The 22,700-nt window shown below is 36.9% G+C and overlaps 1 protein-coding gene and 2 long non-coding RNA genes across 3 annotated transcripts in view; all 3 read right to left on the reverse strand.

Moving 5' to 3' along the window:
• Positions 1-22,700, reverse strand: part of LOC139789641 (uncharacterized) — a 354,871-nt gene that overhangs the window by 238,301 nt on the left and 93,870 nt on the right. The gene's annotated exons all lie outside the window — the stretch shown is intronic.
• SNX2 (sorting nexin 2) overlaps positions 1-22,700 on the reverse strand; it is a 37,493-nt gene that overhangs the window by 6,234 nt on the left and 8,559 nt on the right. The window contains 10 exon segments of the mRNA XM_071731707.1: positions 42-247; positions 2,073-2,166; positions 2,389-2,502; positions 3,757-3,832; positions 6,000-6,078; positions 9,372-9,513; positions 9,601-9,644; positions 9,850-9,916; positions 10,580-10,743; positions 18,420-18,537. Of these exon segments, the coding sequence (XP_071587808.1) occupies positions 42-247; positions 2,073-2,166; positions 2,389-2,502; positions 3,757-3,832; positions 6,000-6,078; positions 9,372-9,513; positions 9,601-9,644; positions 9,850-9,916; positions 10,580-10,743; positions 18,420-18,537 (1,104 nt within the window).
• LOC139790203 (uncharacterized) lies at positions 12,130-16,600 on the reverse strand. Its single transcript, XR_011723422.1, has 2 exons — positions 15,980-16,600; positions 12,130-14,947 (listed from the first exon to the last, which is right to left on the reverse strand). It is a non-coding gene; the product is annotated as an uncharacterized lncRNA (long non-coding RNA).

The raw sequence follows: 22,700 nt of genomic DNA on the forward strand, positions 1-22,700 counted from the left end.
CTTTAAGCACAAAAATCAGTATTTTTCTTAGCAATACTCACTTTTACTGCAGCAATGAGACGAATGTAGTCACCAAGCAGTTCTGAGAACACATAGAAATCAGCAAAAGCTTGTTCTTGATGCAATTGATCTATCTTCTCCTCAACCTCCGCAAGCTGAGACAAAGCTCTAGATAATGCAGTGTGGTCCTCAGAGTTACCTAACATGGCAGCACTTTTAGCAAAGGCAGCTGTGTTGGCTGAAAGCTCTGAAAAACAGGAGTAATGTTCAGTATAACATAGCTAACTTACTATATTTTTGGCAGCATTGATCAGTGGAGCAGAGCCCTCTGCCCTGTTTCAACCTGCACTTCACCAACTGAAAAATGTAAGGTGTATGTCCTGAAGCTCATGATAAAATACACAAGATCACAATGAAATGACACTTACAAGAAAAACTCCTGCAGAAAAACACTCTCCATTAGTAAATGTATTGCTGAGCCTGTTAATGTCACACCTACTCTATGCCTGGCAAAAGACATGGAAAAAAACGTCACTTCAGTATTATCCATCTGCCTAGTTCAGAGAAAATGCAAGCCCACAAAAAAAAGTGCCAAGTCATCTACATAGCAAATTAAAAACAGTTTTAACAGGTCTATAGCACAATTGTTCCATGCAGTTCAGAGTAGAAAAAACCCTATTTCACAAAACTGTCACTCCCATGGGTGGAATTTATTTCTGCTGGACTGTTTTATTGACTAGAGTACTTTTAACTGTGCATACTGTAATGTACTGCTACATCATGAACATGCCTAAAAGAAAAAAAAACAGCTGGAAACACCAGCATGGCTGTTGACTATGAAGATAAAGTTTTGAGCTTATTGATTAACAAATACTAGGGCAATTGTCTCATCAAATCCCATATAAATCATCCTGTACAAAGTTAAGGACCTTTCATATGAAGGACCTTTGAACAAATGTTTAATCCAATTAACTTCAGGATTAGAAGTGCAAGTTTTTTTCTGCAACTGTGCTGCTTTGGTAGAAACATCAGAATACCAGAAATGTTTGTAGAAGCAAAATATATTCAGATATTGAAAACCCTTACAATTTAAACACAACTACTTAAAAAAAACCTCATCACTTCTTCTCACTTATGAGCAGGTGTCAAAATCAACAGTAAACAAACAATCTGATTTTCCATTAGTTCTTAAAATACTTTTTAGTCTTCAGGACATTTGGCCAAAGATTTTTCTACTATAGAGAGTAATTCCTGACACAGTTAGGAGAAAGTTACTTGAGACATTTCCATATCCTTTTCAAAGTGCAGACCAGAAAGGTTACTTCATATTTTACCATAATACAGTAGTACCAGAAGGCACATTTATGGTCTTTCTTAAATCAAAGTTTTGGTGTTTTTAATTTTTTCTTTTTAAAAGCGTACAATGGAAAACAATTTTTGACAAAACAGCATCACAGGTGATTAAAATATAATCACCAATATAATCACCAAATATAAAAGCAGACTTTGCTTCTCTCTAAATTAAGTAAACCAAAACCTCATATTGTGAGATCATTTATCATTCCAGAAAAGTTTACCTTAGTGGTAACTTGATGATGTATCAATATGTGGACCAAATTAAGAATAGCAAATTCCTGTTTAAGAGCTCATACCCAATTAACAGAGCAATACTCAAGCAGAAGATGTTTAAATATATTTAAGCTGACACTTTTTGTTCAGAAGGAAAATACTCTTGCCATGAGACCTACATAAACCTTTATAGATACTTAATGTAGTAGAACCACTTACTAAGTATGGTATTGAATCTCTGCAAGAAAAAAAAGTTTGCAAAATCCATATAGTAGCCTTAGGAATGTCAGGTATTCATGTTAAAATAACAATTAAAACCAGGTATTTACAAAAATGCTACTACGGTTTAAACTAAAAGGTACAATTAGAAGATTTTTGCATTAAAATATTCTGTACTACTCTATTAATTACTTAGGAGCTCCAATATGCTAAGTTCTTGTTTCATGACCATTTTCTGAAGTTTTAAGTGCTTCACATAGTGTAGCTACATAAAGTAAAATTACCTTTTCTGTGGCAGACTAATGCTTCAACACTGGTGTGAAGTTTCCTAAGCTGCTGATCCAGATTCTCAAATTGTTGCTGTTTTTCTTCAAACCACTGACAAAAGATGAAAGAGCATTACAAATTAGATTACATACAACATTTCTGGTCTTAAAGAAGCAAATTATTCACATACTGCCAGGGTGGTCAACTAATATGGCTAAGAATTCCAGCCAATAAGCAAATTAATAACCCATTTTCTACTGCTACAGCTTTAAAATGCAATTGTTGAGGCTCATTAATTCGTCTCATTATTCAAGCTGAAAAATCAGCTCTTACTGCATCCGATTCATTCATCTTGATTGTCATTTTGTTGACAGCGTCGGCAGCCTTGTTCACCATCCTCAATAATCCTGCTCCACTCAGAGCCTGGGTGTTAACCGCTCTCGGCAGCTGGAATTGAATGACAAATAAGGGCAAGCAGACTGGTTAAAAGGATGGAGGTTTAACTGGGCACAAGGGGGAAAGAAAAGGATATAGTGTTTTCTTTACTCCTGTGTGTTTCAATATAGTGAAATCTAATTTCTCAGATTTAGTACTTTTTCATTCTCAAGAGGAAAACTTAAAAATATAGACTATTTACTTTTCTTCTACATCTTTACATTTAAATGGAACAAACAACCTACTTGTCTAAAGTTATTATGAACTAGCCAAAGGTTCTGACTAGCCACCTATACGCTGTAGAGAACAGACTGCCACTGCAGGAACATAGAAGCTTAGGTTTACAACAAATTAGATAAAAGATATTCCGTGAAACATTTAATAGCAACACAAGATTTGTACTGCATGCTGACTATAAGAAGCTGATGTCTTTCTGCTTTTCAATAGAGGCCAGATTTCAGAACCTCCCTATAGCATACCAAGAAAACTGTATTTGCTTAGGTACTTAGGGGTAGTTAACAGTCAAACCTTAAATGCAATTGGTATTATTATTTAGACTAGTCTGAATATGCCTTACAATATGGCAGGATATTTACCCTTCATATGATGTTTTTCTATCAGCAGCACTGACAAATCCCCTGCAAGTTACCTATTAATGATACTTTTGTCAGCCGTGAAATCTCTGGGACTTATTAGTATTAGGACACTGACACTAGCCAAAGGACAGTTTAATTCACAATGCATATTTATAAAGATACATAATATAACTTTAACAATATACTTAATATTGTGAAAGGTGTCAGACTGGCAGCACACGTGACTGAAGTCCTCCACTTACAAAGCATCTAGCCTGGCCAGCAGCACTGCTAGCATTTTCACAATGTCCTACCAATACACCTCAAGCTGGACTCCTAGAGGTAAGAGAGTTGCTCCCAACACTGCTTAATTCTTGATATTATTTAACAATCAGTAACATCAATTATGGATTTGAACCATGTGTCACAAGCTTCACTCAGAACTGAACAAACCAATTCACTTGAGAAGTCACTGAACAGCAAACAGATTTTGGTCACAAACACTCTTAAGTTTTATCAGAGGTAGAAGCACACAATTACCTAAATGGTTTCTTCCATTCTGACCCATGAAGGGTGCAATCCAATTTGATTTCATATGAATTTGGGGAATCAGATCTCAACAGAAAGAGAATATATTGCTTTGTAGGTTACAGTACCTAGAAACAAACAGAACTTAGAAGAATGTAAATACCTCAGAACTTTCCAAGAATTGCCTTAAATCTGGATCCTGTAACAAAGTTGGGTGTTTCACCGTTCGTTGTAGATACCTATTATTTTAAAAATTAAAAATATTAGATAACAAAATATAATTAACATGCCTGAAAGCACTGGAAAACATCCTTCACCTGAAGAACGGGTACAATGACCCACCCCACCTCCCAACAATATACTTGATTTTCAAAGCTTTAGTTTTCCTCAAACCTCAGCTGTGAAGACCAGAACAGCCCTGTTACATTCACAAATTGCTTAGTAGCTATCCTAGAAAGTGATATAGGCTGTGACTTTGAACTAAAATTCTGAGCATATTGATATTGTAAATGCAATGTATTTTTTCCAGTCACCATCAGGTATGGCCACTGGATCCTTGGTTTAATTCCTAAAGTAGCTAAGGGTTGCACTGAAACTTAATCTATATGTTAGATTACTCAACCTTTCTTTCCTTGTTCTACACTCAGTAGCACGTACAAGTTAAAAGTTAATGTGGCAAGCAAGTGGAGAGATTTTTCTTTATAGAAATTCTGCTAGAGAATAGCCTTTATTCTGATGGAGACTTCTAACATTTTCACTGGAGACAACTGGCAATGTGTTTGAGGACATCTAGCAGGCAGACTTGTAGTATGTAAGTTCAATGGCATAAACTGTAGTGAACTCAACTAACAAGGTACATTGCTTTCCTGCCCACTTTCCCCATAGTTCTAGGTACAAAAACTGCATAATGAAGCAGATTTATTTGGTCCAACTTTTGGGGGAATAGTAGTATGTTTTCCTCAAGTTTAGGCAAGAGCAACAGAACAATTGCCTCTCCATATCATTTGAAAGGAAAAGTTCAAGCTCAAGTCAGCACATTTAAAAAGTTGCTCCTTGCAAGTTAAGGTATTCATAGTCTGTCTGAAACAAACAAACAAGAAATGGAATATACTGTGAAGCTCAACATTCCATTGTCTAGTATGGGAGAACTTTTCAGCCTCCAATAGAAGTAGTACACTAACGTGAACTCCATTAGCAAACATCAGTCACAAGCTAGTGAGTGAAACTTTTCTAATCCTACTTCTGTTGTTCAAGTAAGCAGCCATGGAGGAAAAGTTGTCTCCATTACAGAAAGAGACCTAAAATTGTGTGGAAGTACCCGTTCAGGTACCTAAGCCCAATTGCGATAACCCCAACTGTTATTCCAAGCCTTCATACCTCACAGAACACTCCTTTAGCAATAGACTTCTACAACCAGAAGATGTTTCACAGTTCCACTCCAAGTGACAGAACAACTTCAGTAACTTCTGGATGCAATTTCAGGTGGCAAATGTTAAACTCAGTACCAGACAACTAAGGCAGAACAACCTATCAGGATTTTAAGGTTCAGCTGCATTTCAGATGTTTTGATGTTACTTAGGAAGTGAAAAGATATTAACAATGGGATTCTGAAGAGAGATTTTTTTTGTTTGAGATTGGCTCTAGTCCTCAGAAATTCCAAAGATTCATACATTATCTGTTAGACAGGTCTTTCAACATCTAAAATGTCAATCTAAAAAGACTTACTTCTGTTGATTTCCTAGTTTAACTGAACCTGCTATATGGTGTTACCCTCTTATATGATGCAATTCTGTAACATTAATGGGCATATTATAAAACTATACCAAAATTAGGGCTGTATACTTTTTTAATTCTACTAGTTACTTTCTAAAGGCTTTACTAGCCATGTCAACAGGGGAAAATGATGCAGCATGTCAAGTGACAGGATCCTTCTATGGCAAGGTTACCTGAACCATAGTAGCTGTACATCCACACAGGGTGAGTGATTAAGTATCTCTTATGCCACAGTTCAGCTAAACACACCAATGTACTGGAAATTGTCAAAAGGCCAAGTGACTGAAAGTCTCTCTTACTCATCTATCTGCAAGATTTACAGCCAAAGTGCCTTAATTACTTAGTGTCCAAAATACCTAAGTAAACTGATAAAAACATGATATTGGGTGTCTGCAATCTCAATTTTAAGCACCAACCAGTCTGAAAAGGGTAAGCCATAATCCTCTCTATGAATATGGCTACATTTCCCATTATTAATGGGAATTATTCCATCTCTACAAAAATATTGGCAGCTGCATATAGCCTCTAGAATATATCTAAGTACAGATGGCCCATATCCCAATTATAGAGACTGTGTAGTATGTTACAAATCATTCTGAGACTAAACAACTTTTAGTTAAATACATACATTACCTTTCTAGAGCTGCTCTTCTTTTCTCTACAAATTCAGTAGATGAAGAATCTTCCTTTCCTACTTTAACCTTGGTCATGCCTTTGAATAAAAATGGCATCATATTTATTTTATTGTAAAAAAAAAAAAAATTAACATAATCAATGTGATTAGAAGACAAAGCTCACCTAGGGTTATATATTTAAGTCAAATTACAATGATAAACACTACACAGGAACAGAAAACATAACAACACTGCATGCTGCATGGCTTTATGTGAGCAGCTCTGTGAAATCCACAGTTTCCTGTAATATATTAATTGTGACTAAATTATACAGAACTTGTTTAATTTGCATTTATGAAGACAATCTAAATTAAGGTCAGTCTTACTGGTCACTCATGTTCAGAAGAAGAAAACAGTTAAGTTCTAAAACTAAGAGCGTTTTAGTCAACTAAGGCAAACTAACCAGCTCTGAAAATTCTGAAGCATATGAAAAACTACAAACTGAATGGAGAGCAAAATTAGCAGAATAAAATCTATGCAGCTTCCTCTACCCAAGATGAGAGTCCAAAAACCTATAATATTGGAGCCACAGTTATTGATGTATTGTGGTATGGGAAGCAAATTCAATTTCAGCAACAGAAGAACTCTAAAACTGTCAGACTGAGGATAGTATTTTTCATGCTAAAGATCCAAACTCAGAGAGTTTAGGAACCTAAGTTCTTCCAAAAACACCATGAAACACTGAACATTTGTAATTATTCTTATTTCCTAAAACACAGCAGAGGTATGTTATGATACAGTCCAAACACCTTATTTCTCCCTGTGGTGTATTACTGCTTTGTTAGTTCTGTGCTTCTCCAGCTTAAAGTTCAGAGATTCTGGATATGTATTTTGTGAACTGTCAGGTCAACAGTTCTCACAGTTGTTCCTCAACCAATCTCCCTTCTGGATTTAGAAGTATCACAGTCACCTACAGAGGAGTCAGACAGCATCCTTACAGGTACAATAAAAGACCTTTAGCCTCTCAGTAAAGTCCTGATTCTCTCTTATCTGTAACATGATGGAAACAAACTGATTTGCATCTTTTTCAAAAGTCTACTATACTGTGTAGCATAACTGTCAATCCAGAAATTTATCTTTAAAATCAAGTACAAGGATTAAGTTATTCAAGCAAAGGTGAGGTGATTCATGTCTCATCTTTTTGCATTAGAGTATTACTACTCATTAATATTTCACTGCAGGAAGCATAAAATGTTGCAGTTTAATATAAAAGATCCTTCACATTTGATAGCAACAGAAGTTCAGAGGTAAAATTGATTATGTAGAATTACCAAGATGATGAATTACTAATTTATGATATTGAGCTATTCCTAGTACTCAAAGCACTCTAATCCTTCACTAGAAAGGATGTATAACTAATATATTATTGTCTTAAAACCAGAAAAGGTAATTTCCCAACACTCATCTGTAAACAGTGAGGCAGTCTGGATGAGTATCAATCTCTAGGTCATCACTAACTCACAAGAATTTGTGGCTAAGGTCTGAAATGACAGTCTCTCCCACCCATCACCAAAATAAAGCTTAAAACTCCAGGTGATACCAACAATGTAACAGAATGAACATTCTATGGACTTTTGTACAATACACACTGCATAACACTGAATATTTGATATTTAATATTAAGATTTAGAAATAAATGACTCATGTAAATACAATATAGAATCATAGAATCTGTCGGGCTGGAAGTGACCTGAAAGATCATCTAGTTCCAATCCCCCTGGCATGGGCAGGAATACCTCCTACTACACCAGGCTGCTCAAAGCCCCATCCAGTCTGGTCTGGAACACTTCCAGAGATGAGGCATCCACAACTTCCCTGGGCAATCTGTGCCTGTGTCTCATGAACCTCACACTAGTTTTATATGTTTCACCAGCTCTCTGCTTTAAGATGCCTCATTTTAAATCATCCTAGAATTCCTTTTTTCTAGAATGAAAAATGTATGGACTACTTATTTTTGGATAGAACTAAGTATCACTTGTGCACTGAGGTTCAAGATTAAAGAAGGAGTTTCATGCTCTTTTGGAAACATCCTACAGTCTGTGAGTTTTCCCAACTTGTCTGTAGCTTAAAGCCTCTATACAAGGACCTGAAGTGACAGCCAATGCTTGCTTATACTGCAGTAAGTCCCACAATTTTACACACTTCTAGAGATACAGTGTTTATGCTGGCTTTGTTCAAGTGGTACCTCAAATCCAACCCAAGCTTAGTCTTACCAATGCATTTGAATGTGATGCAAGTACTGTATTTCCATGTAATTGAACTGCCATAAACGCCTTATAAACTTTACCATCCAGAGGACACGACTAGAAGGCTCCATCTTCAAAAGTCCTCTTTAGCATTTATAATTGAACTTACGTTTGTAACATGAAAAATAGGTTATTATAGAATCATGCATTAGTCTCAGTAACTACCAAAAATTCAGATCACATTCAGATCACATTTTCAGCCAACAGACTGAAAAATGAAAAACTGCTTTTCCACAGAATTAAAAGCATAATTTTCCCAAGGCTTCTGATGCCTTCACCTACTCAATCTGACTATTCCTACTTATACAAAAAGCAATTGCTCTGATTAGCTTTACAGACTAAACTACTGAAAAAAATAGTCCTGCCATGCCCTACATATAAAACAGGGTTCTAGAGTCCAATCATTTTTTCATAAGGGTGAGGCAAGATTTTAACAGGCTTTACTGTTTCAAATGTTTATTTTGAAAGAACCTCTACCTCTTAGAGCTCATAAAACTGAAGTTGTCTCAATGTATCATGAAGATTTCTTAGATCATAGAGAAAGGATCTGATCCCTCAAGGCATCCACAAAGACTACCAGCACTCAAAAGTGTTTTCTGTATTAGAACTTTGAAGAATTTAACTAGAAGTTTTATTTTTCAACATGACTAAAAGAAACACACTGAAGTATTAGAGAGGTGGAGTACAGATGAAGCTCTGTGCATTGCAGATGACTGATAACAGCACAAGTTTAAAAAAAACCTTCATTTAACATCTTTGTTTTGATAGACTAATCAGCTCTGGAAGGGCAACAGTGAAGAAAGAATCATAGATAAGAAACAGAAGGCTGTGTATTAAGACAAATGTCCTTATTATCAATGCTGGCCTGAGTTAGGAAAAGGTCAGTACTTATCTTACCAATTTAAGATGACCATTTAAAAATACAGAACAGGAAGAATTTTCAATAGTTTGGACCACCTCATAAGGACTAAATAATATTTGTGCAGAAAAGTATTTTACAAGCCAAACAGGTATTAAGATACTTAATTTGTGTAACAGTACATAAATTGCATGCTTAAATTCAACCATACAGGAACTACACTTACCTACAATACTTTTTTCTGGAGCTGGAGGCACGATGTAACCAATGTGCATGTACTTTGTTGTTAGTTTGCTGTGCAAGCCAAGAAAATCGCTGAATCTTCTTTTAACAGAGAACTCATTTTTGTGGAACATGGAAAGCGAGGTCTTGAAACAAAAAATTTATCATGATTACTGATTTACCAGCTCAGCTATGATACCATGTTATCTGCAAATAGTTCTCGCACTGGTTACCTTTGTTGTTACTCTGTATGCCATATAAGCATTCATGCCATCTCCTGTAAGAAAATTAAGATACTTATGCTAGGGCAGGTTATTTTAATCCCACCACACACCTTATGTTCCAAAATATACATTAAATAGCTCTCCAGTTAGATAATAAACACTGCCAAAAGATAAATGAATAAGCAATTACACTAAAGTTTCAGAATAGCCTTCAAGGAATAAGGCAGTCTACCATCTGACTAAGTTCAAGGAACTTACCAACTTTCTCTGGGTCTGATACATTGATTTCTATATCAAACAAATCCCCATTTGCTTCCTCTTCAATCTAAGAAAAAGATATGCCATATTTAACACAGTGTTGTGTATTCATATTATGCAGGGTTACAAGGATAAGGAAAGATGAGGAAAAGTCAGCACCTTTGTGGAATTAAAAACACTTCTAGACTCACCATCCAATGCTAAATGAGTATAACTGAGTATAACATTTTTTGTCACTGCAAGAAAGCTCACATGATGGACTTGGCACTGTTAGGTGTATGGTTGGACTCAATGATCTTAAAGGTGTTTTCAAACCTAAATTATTCTATGATTTCAGTTTTAAGCTAATAAAAGCTTTTAGAATGGCAGCCTTTTCTAGGGACTTGTCAGCATGCAGGATAAAGCTAACAACTCTCAGCAATCGAAGTTCAAACCTGAAGCATGTTATTAAGAGCATCATTAATATTTCTGCTTTATCAAGTTGATGGCCTGCTCCTACATACACATTTACAATATCTGTTCTAAAGGAATGGAGCACCTTGCTCCTCACACTACTCATCTCCAATACAGTCACTTAAGCAATTAATCATGACAGTATTTTCACAGGTCAAACTCAGAGTAAACTTAATGTACGATATAAACAGAATAGGATCCTGTGAGTCAACACTGCCTTTTTAAAAGAAATAAAAATATACAATAAATTTCCATAGATTAGAAGTATACTGCATACCTCTTCTCTAGATCTATCAAAAATCACTGGAGCTGTTACAGTTTTCGGTTCCATTCTGGGAGCTACTAATGTAGTAGGTGTTACAGGAGTGATTGCAGGAGTAGGTTCTGGTGAAAGCATTGGATCCCTCTCCGGACTGTCCAGTGAAACTTCTTCTGTTGCTTCTAGATAAACATTTTGAGTTAACAAAGAAATTTTGAAGTTAATTGTTAACACAGAAACCAGAGATGGTTGTGCACCACAAAGATAACAAAAATGCACACTAAAAAATTATAAAAATATTATTTTTAAATAATATATAAAAATAATAAAAATATATATAAAAATAATAAATATATATATAATATATATATAATATATAATATATATATATATATTTATATATATATATTATATATATAATATAATATATAAAAATAATAAAAAATATTATTTGGTTGTTGTGGCCAAAGTGCAGGACCCGGCACTTGGCCTTGTTGAACCTCATCCCATTGGAATCAGCCCAACTCTCCAGTCTGTCCAGGGCCCTCTGCAGAGCCCTCCTGCCTTCCAGCTGATCCACACTCCCCCCAACTCAGTGTCATCTGTGAATTTGCTAATGGTGGACTTAATCCCGTCATCTACATCATCAACAAAGATATTAAACAGAACTGGGCCCAACAGTGATCCCTGGGGACACCACAGCCACCAGTTGGATCAGCACCATTCAGAACCACTCTCTGGTGGCCTCCAGCAGTTCCTAACCCAGCACAGAGTGCTCCTGTCTGAGACCTGGCCTGACAGCTTTTCCAGGAGAATGCTGTGGGAGACGGTGTCAAAGGCTTTGCTGAAGTCCAGGGAGACTCCATCCACAGCCTTCCCCTCATCCACCAGGAGGGTCCCCTGATCATAAAAGGAGAATCAGGTTGGTCAGACAGGACCTGCCCTTCCTAACCCCATGCTGGCTGGGTCTGATCCCCTGTCCATCCTGTAGGTGCTGTGTGATTGCCCCCAGGATGATCTGCTCCATAACCCTGCCAGGCACTGAAGTCAGGCTGATGGGCCTGGAGTTTCCTGGGTCCTCCTTCCGGCCCTTCTTGTGGATTGCTGTGACAGTCACCAACTTCCAACCACCTAGGACCTCCCCAGTGAGCCAGGACTGTTGGTAAATGATGGAGAGAGGCTTGGTGAGCTCTTCCCCAGCTCCATCATCGCCCTGGGGTGGATCCCATCTGTCCCATAGACTTGTGAGGATCCAAGTGGCTCAGCAGGTCACAAACTGTTCCCTCCAGGATTACAGGGGAGCTTCATATTTCTCTCCACAAGCCCCAGAAGCAGCTGTCCTCAGGACAACCTGTCTTACTGTTGAAAACTGAGGTAAAGAAAAGTGTTCAATACCTCAGCCTTTTCTTCATCTTTGGTAATTATGTTTCCCCCCATGTCCAACAAAGAATGGACAGGTTTTCCCTGCCCCTCCTTTTGCCCTAGATGTATCTATCTGTAGAAAGACTTTCTGTTATCTTTAATGGAAGCGTCAAGATTGAGTTCAAATTGTGCCTCTGTCTCTCTAATTTTCTTTCTACATGACCTAATCATATTCCTAAACTCTTCCTGAGTAGCCAGCCCTTTTTTCCATAGACTGTAAGCTCTCTTTTTACCCTGAATTTCCTTCTATATCTCCCTGTTTAGCCAGAGCAGTTGTCTTCCCCTCTGGTTTGCCTTTGGGCACACAGGGACAGGCTATTCCTGTGCATTCAGGACTTGCTCCTTGAATACGCCCATCCCTCCCAACCCCCTTTTTTTTCACAGGCTGTTTCCCAGGGTACACTCTGAATCAGTTTTCTGAAAAGGTCAAAATTTGCATAGAGGTTTTATCGTTGGCACTCCTTGCATTCCTGAGTATTGAAAACTATTATTTCATGGTCACTTTAGCCCCAATGGCCTCCAACCCCTGCATCCCCCACCAGCCCCTCTTTGTTTGTAAACAGAAGGTCTAGTGGGGATCTATCCCCGGTAGGCTCATTTACCATCTGGAGCAGGAAAGTATCCTCTATACACTCCAGGAATCTCCTAGACTACCTCTTCTCTGCTGCGTGGAGTTCCCAGCAGACATCCAGCAGGTTAGTCACCCACGAGAACAAGGGCTGGTGATTTTGAGACATTTGCTAACTGCTTGCAGAATAATTCATCACTCTCATCCTGGTTGGGTGGTCTGTAAAAGGCTCCCACCAGAATGTCAGCCTTATTGGTCTTCCCCCTGATTTTGACCCACAGGCACCCAACCTTATTGTTACTGACCTCAAGTTCTACAGACTCAAGAGACTCTCCTAACATAACTGCAAAAAAAAACCCTTTCAGGTTGGTGGAAGAACATTTAAACATAGAAAAAGGTTAGTGGTTTTCCTTTGTGCCTAACAGAATTCAATATTTTGGTTGTATGTCATACAAATGGCTGTTTTACAGGAAAAAATGTAACTTAGTATGTTTTATTTATATATATATATAGACAGATACACAATATATTGTGTAATATAAAACATAAGCCAATCATAGAAGGAAGCAGTTGGAAAGGCAATGAGGTTTTCTCTCAGCAAGATCAGCAAGACTACACCAGTATTTCTAGACTGCAATCTAGAATTGGTTTGGACATGAGCAAATTCTTAAAGGTGCTGCTTACTAGCCTTCCTTTTGTGTTTTCCTGGAGGAACTTATATAGAGAAAATACTATGTTTTTTTGAAAGCAGTGTGTCAGATCTTTTAGGACAAGAAAGGAGAATTTATGCCATCTTCCCTCCTGTTACCCCTCACCCTCAAGTTTGCATGTATCCCACACATTACATATATCTAGAACAGTAAAGTGGAACAGACAGTAGAAATGGGTGTGGCAAGAGTGAAGGACAGAGGTATTAAAAATATTTTGGAGGGAGAAAGTAGACTAGCTTTATATAATAGCGGGCTCTTATAATTTCTGTCTGTTTTGTTCCCCCTCAGAAAAACAGTCTTCAAATACATAAGCTGAAGATCTACTTCCCAATAAACAGATTTGTTCTGATGAACTCTGTCATTTATGCTTCTTATATGCACTCATTCTCTTTGGGAAATCAGATGACGTGGTCTACATTAAAACAATTGACCAACAATTCTATTTTCTGGTTTTGTGCTATTTTTTGCCCAAGGAAAAAGATGGAATTGGTAGGTTCCAAAGGAGAAACTATGGCACTTTCAAAAACATCTGCTTGATATATTGATTTAAATTTTTTCTTTTGTAAACTTAGGAGGTAAACTGTGGTCTTGTGGAGGTTTTTTTTTGTTCTTAAGTATTGTGATTTAATATTTTCATGAAAAAATGAAATCTAGATGAAAAAATTAAATCTTTGCTTTCCTGAGGAGTTCACAAAAGCATAAACTCTTCTTGTATAAAGTGGGGCAACTGCTCTGTCCAACTTTTAGGAAGAAAACACTAAGATCCAACACTTGTATTATAGAAGTTACCAGCACATATTATGCACCTCCATGAATGTAATGCTGTAAGGCTTCTACACATACACACCTGCTTTACAATCCATAAACAGACTTTGCTATGGATCACTGTCACGATGCTTACCTCCAGAAGAACATGAATACATCCTGATGCATAAGACAAACTATTTATGCATAATTAACATTATACAGTCAACCATACCAAGTTTCTGTCAAGCACTCAAGCATGGGGCTCAGTCTCAGCATTACCTAGCTCTTGTTTATTTACTCTTCACCACCGGTATTTGTCAACATCATCTTTCAAAGTGCAAGTTTGCAATTCCATAGCAGCAGCTCGCTTCAGCTGATTAAGTTATTTTTACTGGTCACACCTCTAAATATCAGACCACTAAAACTCTGACACGGCTCAGTTGTTTAAAATGGCTTATTACCATTGAAAGTTTACTCAGGTAATCATATCAACACGGAAGTAAACTGAAATAGAAACTGTTGTCCAGAACATGGGACAAGTTACTGAAAAAAGATTTCTCCAGGTGTAGCAGTATTTCAGAGACAGATATACTAAAAGAACTGACTGTGAAAGATATGACACCCAAGTCATGGCCCAGGATCCTTACTGTTATACCAGGAGTACTAAGAATAATCTGAATAACTACAGAAATAGTTTTAACAGAACTGTCAATCATTAACAAGGCCTTCTCTTGACCCCAAAACTGCAGGTTTTGAAGAGACCCAGATTGAACAATCGGCTTCTAAAAAGCCAAGAGGCATCTGCACCGAACTCTTCTGATCAGACACACATAACAACAGCCCAACAGACACCACTTATCTTGTCTGGTTCACAGAGTTAGCATGTCCTTTTCTGTATCAACTTCCACGAAAAAAACCTTAGGATAAACTTGTCATGACCTGAAGAAACACAAAACAAAAACCCAAAAACAACAAACATCACTCCTTTTAACCACTGGGTTTCCCCCAGGACATGTGAGATATTTGCATAATATGATCCATTCCCAAACACCTTTCACAGCTGCAAAACCATAAGAACATCAAAAGTAATCTTTTACCAAACTAGGGGAGAGGAAAAAATGCAATTTTCCTTTTTTCTGAAAACAGTGACAGAGCACTGATATAACTTCACTGCACTACTCATCATCTACAAGCACTTGAGGCAGAAGACACCAGCTATGTCCTGCATAGGCAGTCCATGGTACGTTACTGCAGCTGTATACAGAACTATAGGCTGGTATTTTAGAGGACTAATTTATTATCTAACTCCTCACTCTACAGTAAAAGCTTATGGAAAGACAGGTTTTAAGCCACAGTCCAAAGCCTCTCCAGTTACTCCTAATACTATCTCATTTTGAGTGCTAACCACTATGGTCTTCACATTTAAGAGCTTGACAAGGCAAGATAAAGTAATTCTTTCTTGGCCAAATAATCAACACACTAACTTTTATTCTAAGGATGAAATTGCTTAAGTGACTGGCAAGACCTTTTTTGCCTAGTGAAGAGCTACAATATTACTGAATGCAGCAGCAAAATTTACTGGTCTTCAGTTATTTTCTTCCACCTCTGAAACCCCGCTTTAATAGTTCAGCCAAAGCACTTATGAGTCACCAGAGACAAGGTAATGAATATCTAAAACATTTTATCTCATGTATAACCTTGAATATACTACTGAGTAGCTGCTGTAGAAACACAATAGCAAAGAGGTTTTAAGTAGAACCAAAAAAAGCCTAAAAAAACCCCAACCTACTCCAGATTCTGAACTGCATTAAAACAGTACAGGAAATCATAATTTGTTCTCCCTCACTTCTTTTTCCATTAGGTTGCATTATTAGACAGAATAGTGAAAAAGATTTATCAAGCCTACAATAGCTCAAGAGGCATACCACCACATTTTTTTAAAAGTCTGTAAAACTAGAATTGTTTACATACCCAAAGAGTCATAGTATCTCCTCTCAAGGAGCCTTCCATATGAGTTCCTTGACCTGAATATTAGAGGGTCTAATAATTCAATATGAAGGAACAATGTAAGTTAGAAAGCTGTGGAACTTTATTTTTCTCTCCAGTTAAGTACTCCTAAAAGCTGTGCAATTAAAGGTTTCTTTGGAAATTCAACATATTGAAGAAAAAATCCTAGTCTTACTCAATTGTAAATTAAATCCTGTTTTTACAGAAAGCCAGGATTCTGCAATAACGCTGGAAGCAAGAAAACAGACATCTCATGTTGCCCTGTCACATGGTTTCTATTCATTGCAAATGAGAATCAGAAAGTTAATCAGATGGATTAACATCATTGTCTAGCAAAACAGTCCGGAAAAAACAGTTCTTCTGAGTGCACAGCACTGGAACACAGATTAGATGTTGTTTTTGAGAATGCCTGTGCAGATAGTGATAAAAAGGCAGAAGTTCATCACTAGGGCACAACTGGATTATGCATACTTCCTGCTCACAACAGGGTACTATGAAATGTCATATTCTGCTTTAGGCTCCATAAATCACTTTTGGTTTTCCTCCTCCTGTTTGAGAGTTTGTACTAGCCTCAGTCTGTATATATATATATACCTTATGACCTTATAAAGACTAGTCTTAATTGTGCTATCCATGCAGCTCAGTTCAGTGTTGGATGCAGTTTCTTCTGTATTTCTTTCGTAAAGTCATTAAATCAGTTCTGTGTTTTCCTCGTGGCATCCATTTCAGCTGAAAACAATCTGGCTGCTAACATTTGTTTCTTCTGTCTGGTTCCCCTTACTGTTTACTTCAGCCACCCCTTTTCTTAGTATTATCCAAAGGAAAATTGGCTTTCCTACAATATGCATGCCAGATGGGTCTACTGTTATAAAAAGCCTGTTTTATATACTGGAGCTAAATAATCAAATCACTAGTACTAGAAAGTTTTGTTGCTGAAGTATTGCTGGTCTTTATGAGTTGCAATATCAAATAATATAAATACAAATGAAGTAGGATTACTCTCTATTCTTCATTATCTCTTTCTCTTAAAATTAATTTCAGAAGGTTAGTAAACTAGTCAATATATTCGAACAAAATAATGTACTAATATAAGTTCAAGTATAGACAGATATAAATTTGGTAAGTTCAGAACAAAAGTATTGGGCATGTGTATGCACCTATCCACACAAAACAGCCCAGACCTAAAGGCTGCGAAGTTTCTTTTTGAATTATCGCATCAGGGAATCATTGAAGAGATGAGGTGAGGACTATATTCAATGCAGACAGCCAAATTATTCACTCAGTATGCAGTAATAGGAAAAGTGTTAGTGAAGAGTCTTACGAAAAAAGAAACACCCTTCAGCTTGCAATATAACCTGAATTATATTTATTTTTATTTGGAAAAAAAGAGTGGGAGAGTATGTATGGTTGTTAAGTAGAAAATTAAGATGTTAAATTAAATAATGATTTTATACAAAACCAGATTTGAATGCTGTTAATCCATAATAATAAATTCTGTTATCGCTGTCAGGACATGTTACTAATCAGCTAACACTACCGCACTGTTTACTGATAGTATGTACCACTGAGAAACCTGTATTTAGTAAACAAACTTAACTAATGCTATAAATGTATATCCATACATCATTGGCAAACTACTGAAGAAATGTGAATTGCACTTCCTATTAAATAGGTTTCTCAAGGTGCCACTCATTCAATATGAGAGAGCAATCAATAGTTAAGATACAAAAATATATAAAATTAAGAGTCTAACTGAAGTGTTTACATCTGAGACAACACTTGTAAATCTGGAGAAAAAAATATTCCCAAACTTTTGTTGGTACATTAAAGTTAGCAAAATCTTGAACTTACATAACACTTTGTTTTCACTACTAAGCAAACTCAGGTTTTCTACTTTGCATCTGAAATGAAAGGCTAGATTCCACAACAGTTTTATAACCACATACAATCAATACCAAGATGTGCTAATAATGGTAAAACAACCAATCTGGGGCAAAGAAGAATCTCAGCTATTTTCCTTTCAAGTATGTTACTTTTCTTACAAATTCATAAATCTGACAACATACTGCAGAAGATCAGAGGACTTTAAATAAATAAATGATTGTTGAACTCAGGAAACAAAGAGCAATGATGGCTAGAGGCATTAGTTAATTCCTTCATGAATTTTCCAGGAAGCATACCTTCAACAGGCTAAGTAACAGTTAAGATTTGCTACAATACTAAATTGCGTAACATTATAAATGAAGTTTCCATTGCTGGGTCACTGCTTCATATTTCCTTACAGCTAAAAAAATGACCTTTTACAGAATAAAAAGGTTTTAGCTCTCCTTCCCAGAAAAAGCACATACCTTTCAGTCCAAGAACAAGAGTTTATACAGAAACATTAGAAGAAAAGATCAATTACCAGCAAAGAGGTCTTCCCTGTCATCATCTAGCATGATATCTGTCGGCTTTGGACCATTAGAGTTTGTGCTGAGGTCTTCTGCTGGAAGATTTGCTGGTTCTGGAGATGAAGGACTTGACTGCTTAAGAAAAAAAGTGAAATAATTAGCAGAGAACAAGTTGCCATGTGTCAATTTACAGAAGAATTACTGCAACAAACATTCACTGAAAAAAAACAAGGCAAGATGTACAGAAAGGAAACCCTGTCAGCTATTCCCATTTCCTAGTCTTAGCATGGAAACAATGAACAAAGGATATGGGCTAGTAAACAGGTCTTTTCATTTCTTTGTCAGAGAATAAAGCAATGCCACCCGTTTCCTTGAGTTTAATTAACACCAAACAAAAGCTGCTACAGAAGTCTCTAGAATAAGTTCATCGGTATTGACGAATATGACTTGGTTTTTAAGTACCTTTTGGAAAGGCTTATATTTAAATTTGGATTTGTACATAGAAAAATAATTAATAAAGAAAACACCAATCACTCTGTATTATTTTTTCAGAGACTACAAGAATGTGTTAATGGCATTCAAATAACTCAAGGCTGCTTACAGCCATAAGAAATCTTGATATGTTTGCAACTGGTTGGATTTGGGGATTATTCATAGCATCACAGGATGGTTTTAGCGGGAAGGGACTTGTAAAGATCACCTAGTTCCAACCCCTCTGCGTGGGCAGGGACACCACCATCCAGAACAGGCTGGCAAAGCCGCAGAGGGTTACATTGTATTGATAAAGACCACAGGCTTGTCACAGATACAGTTATTTTAACTCAATGAAGACTAGAACTTGCCCTGTGAAAAAATAAATACTCAAAGACACTCAGGAAAATTAAAGCAATACCAAAGGTGGGCTACCAAATGTTTAGCTTACCCACAAAATAAATACACACCCAACCAAGTATCAGTGCTTTGTAAGACTGACAGCTCACAACTCTATCCCATATAGATGGCTCAGGGGTTTTCAACAGAAGAATATTTATTCATATTTGAATTTGAAAATTATGGGAATTTGAAAATTATGTCACTTCTTGCTTCATAGTTTTTTCATAGAGTTGCATAATTTATGTTCAGAACTAGAATTCAAACAAGAGTAAACATTTCAGGCTATGCTTCAACAAACGCCACAGGCTAAAAGTTTCTAAAAGCCTAGCAAATACCAAAAAACCACAGAAAAAAAAAATCTAGCAGGTTGTATTTTCACACTGATAAACGTAGCAGAGGCTACAGTTCTAAGGGAGAGGCCTTCCTTACTGTTTCTCCAAGAACAGTGTACATCCTTACTTCAAGCAGCACAGAGCAAGAACTCAGTCCCCACATCTGTCCAGATCTCAGTCACCTGAAATTCTGGCACAGAGGAGGTAAGCAGGAACAGTAAAAATCCTGCCAGGCGAATTCAGACAAAGTACAAAATAGGCTTTCGAAGAACATTCAAGTACTCATCAAGGCTCTCTTGACCTCGGAAGGTGTTAGGCCAAGGGTTTCCCTGCTGAAGAACAAGGGAAGAAAAAAGCAAATAAAAGAATTCCAGAAAATTTATACTCCTCTGGAACACACTATAGTTACTGCATAGAACTGTTCTGTTCAAATAGACACAAAAAAAGTTATGAGCAACAAAAGGACTTTGTTTAGAACTTTAGAACTGCTTGCTGGATTTTTCCCTACAGTCTGCAAAGGCAAAGAAGAAACATTTGAGAACTGTAATTAGTAGAATTTATAACCTTACAAGCAACCAATCTACTAGTTATATATACACTTCCCATCTCACACTGATGTCAAAATAACCCCATAGTAAATAAGTACATCGAGGTAATAAAGGTATTTGGTCCTTTTTTGAAGAATGATCCTTAAGTTGCATCACAAGACTCGTAACCAATTTAGACAAAATTAAACTGGAAATTTAAAAAAACCTCACCACTTGACATGCTTCATTATTCTAAAAATTATAGTATAGATACCACGTGTCAGATGTAATAGTCAATAGTTTAAAGTGATTTTAAGAACTCAAGAAATACCATACTTTGGAAAAAACTGCCCCATACAGGACAGGACAGTAGATGAGATGTGCATGTATAAAACAGGATTTACTGTCCGTAGCAAAGGATCTTAAAAATAAGACTAAAAGGTAAAAATTTTATTGTATAAGTGTTAGGACATTAAGGAAGCAAAACAAGGTATTAGGATAACAAAACAAGAAGGTACCTTAACAATAAAATATGCAAATGTCCAGGTAACTGCTTTACAAGGCTAATTGTCTGAACGGTGGCAACTTTATTATTAATAGGTCTTACACTAGATACAGCATTCTCTCCAATCAAGAGATGGGACTAGAATTTATAGAGTAAGGCAATTGGCTGCTGTCACTGAACTACTTAGCCATACCTCAAAAATTCTCCATTAGAGTACAAAACAGAAACAAAGGAAAAAACAAGCAAGCTTTTCCCCAAGTTCTTTTTTCTGTAAGTTCTTGTTTAGCTTGTTTGGCCAAACTGGAGCCAAACTCAGCTCCATGTTTTTCAAAAATGAAAAAAAAAGATAAAGCTGATGGCACAGATAACACCAACTTGGTCTTTCCGTGGTACTTTCCAGATTGTTACTACTTCAGAGTTTTCTGTGCCCTCTGCTTTCTGTGGAAACTCTTCAACTCCAGGCTAAAGGCAACGAAGCTGAGAGACAAAGAATGACTGAATCACAAAGGGAAACTGAGGTAGGCCCACTGAGGAACAGCATCTTGATACAGAAATGGTACCACCCTTCAGGCTGCACTGCATAAAGCTGGGAATTTAAGATCTTGAGCTTCAGGTACAATAGCAGACCAGAAAAACTTTTGATTTCCCTGTGAGGTTCAAGCAGTTTGAAGGTTCATCAGCAAAAGTAATTCTTCATGAAAGCAGCATAAATATTGATTCCAAACCAGTTTTGCTGCTGATCAACTTTGAACAGCAAGCTACTTACATTTTGACAGATCTGTAGTTTAGGACATAGTGGGGACTCCACAGTACTGCAAATACAGCATGACATGTAGCGCATGCCTGTCAATTCACCTCCAGGTAACAGCTGTTACAGGCACAGGGAACAAAAACCCTTACTGACCACTTCTTCCAATTGTCAGATTGCTTTCAGCTTTATCCCTTAACTATGCTTCTGACTGATGAGTGATGGAAAAAGCCACCAGAGAATACACCTTCAAGCTTCACCACCACACTGTCCTCTCAGCTTTGTGCAAGGCAGATAGTTTGTTTACTGATGATTACTTTTGACTCTACCTGGGTTCTAATCACAAAAAGAAACCCTACCAGATTCCAGATTCGCCTGGAACACTTAAACCAAATAAACACTTATGCCAATGTTTGGCATAATATGAAAAAACCAAATATGTACATACCTAAAACAAGAAGTTAATCAGAAGTTAATACAAAGCCATTCCCACTTTGAACAAGGAACAGAGTCTTCCTAGTGATAGCCATACATATATGGAAAGATACCAAGTCCTGGTAGAATTATTGATCTCTTTCTGTAACAGAGATGAGAAAGTTCCTGTCCTTAGCAGCATTCAAGAAAGCCAAGAATTACGCACTGGATACCAGGCTTCAGAGCTGCCAATTAATGCAATTAATTACAGAGGATTTTCTCCAAATTTCACATACCTCAGTCTCCAAAAACTGCAACAAGGAAAACACAAATAAAAGAGGACACAAATGAATCTTAGGGGAACCTCAAAAAGCTCAAGACAAAAAACATATTTGTACAGCTAGAATAGTCTGTATACATGAGACAAAGCCTAGAAATGACTATTATTGGAATAATTCCAGTGAAACAAGTTCTGTCTGTGCTTTTTAGTTTACAAACATACAATAATTTTATATTATTTATAAATCAGGTTTCTTTTTTAAATAACAGTAGATACTGAAGTTTAGCTTTGTGGTTGATTTACAGGCAGAATGTCTTTCCTTTAAAATTTTTACCTGTGTAGTGGTTTTGGCTGGGAAAGAGTTAATTTTGTTTATATATCTTGTACAGTTCCATGGCTTGGATGGAAACCAAATCAGGGTTGATCACATAGTTCAGTTATTGCTGAAAAATGCTTACAAAGCATGAAGGCCTCCTCTGCTTCTCACTGATCTGCCAGAAAGTAGGCTGCGGAATGCACAAGAAATTGGGAGAGGACAGAGCTGGCACAGCTAACCCCAGGTGACCAAAGGGATATTCCATACCTGCTAACACTATGCTCAGCAATAAAGGCTGGA

This window comes from Heliangelus exortis, chromosome Z (genome assembly GCF_036169615.1).
Source record: "Heliangelus exortis chromosome Z, bHelExo1.hap1, whole genome shotgun sequence".
Classification (NCBI taxonomy): Eukaryota; Metazoa; Chordata; class Aves; order Apodiformes; family Trochilidae; genus Heliangelus; species Heliangelus exortis.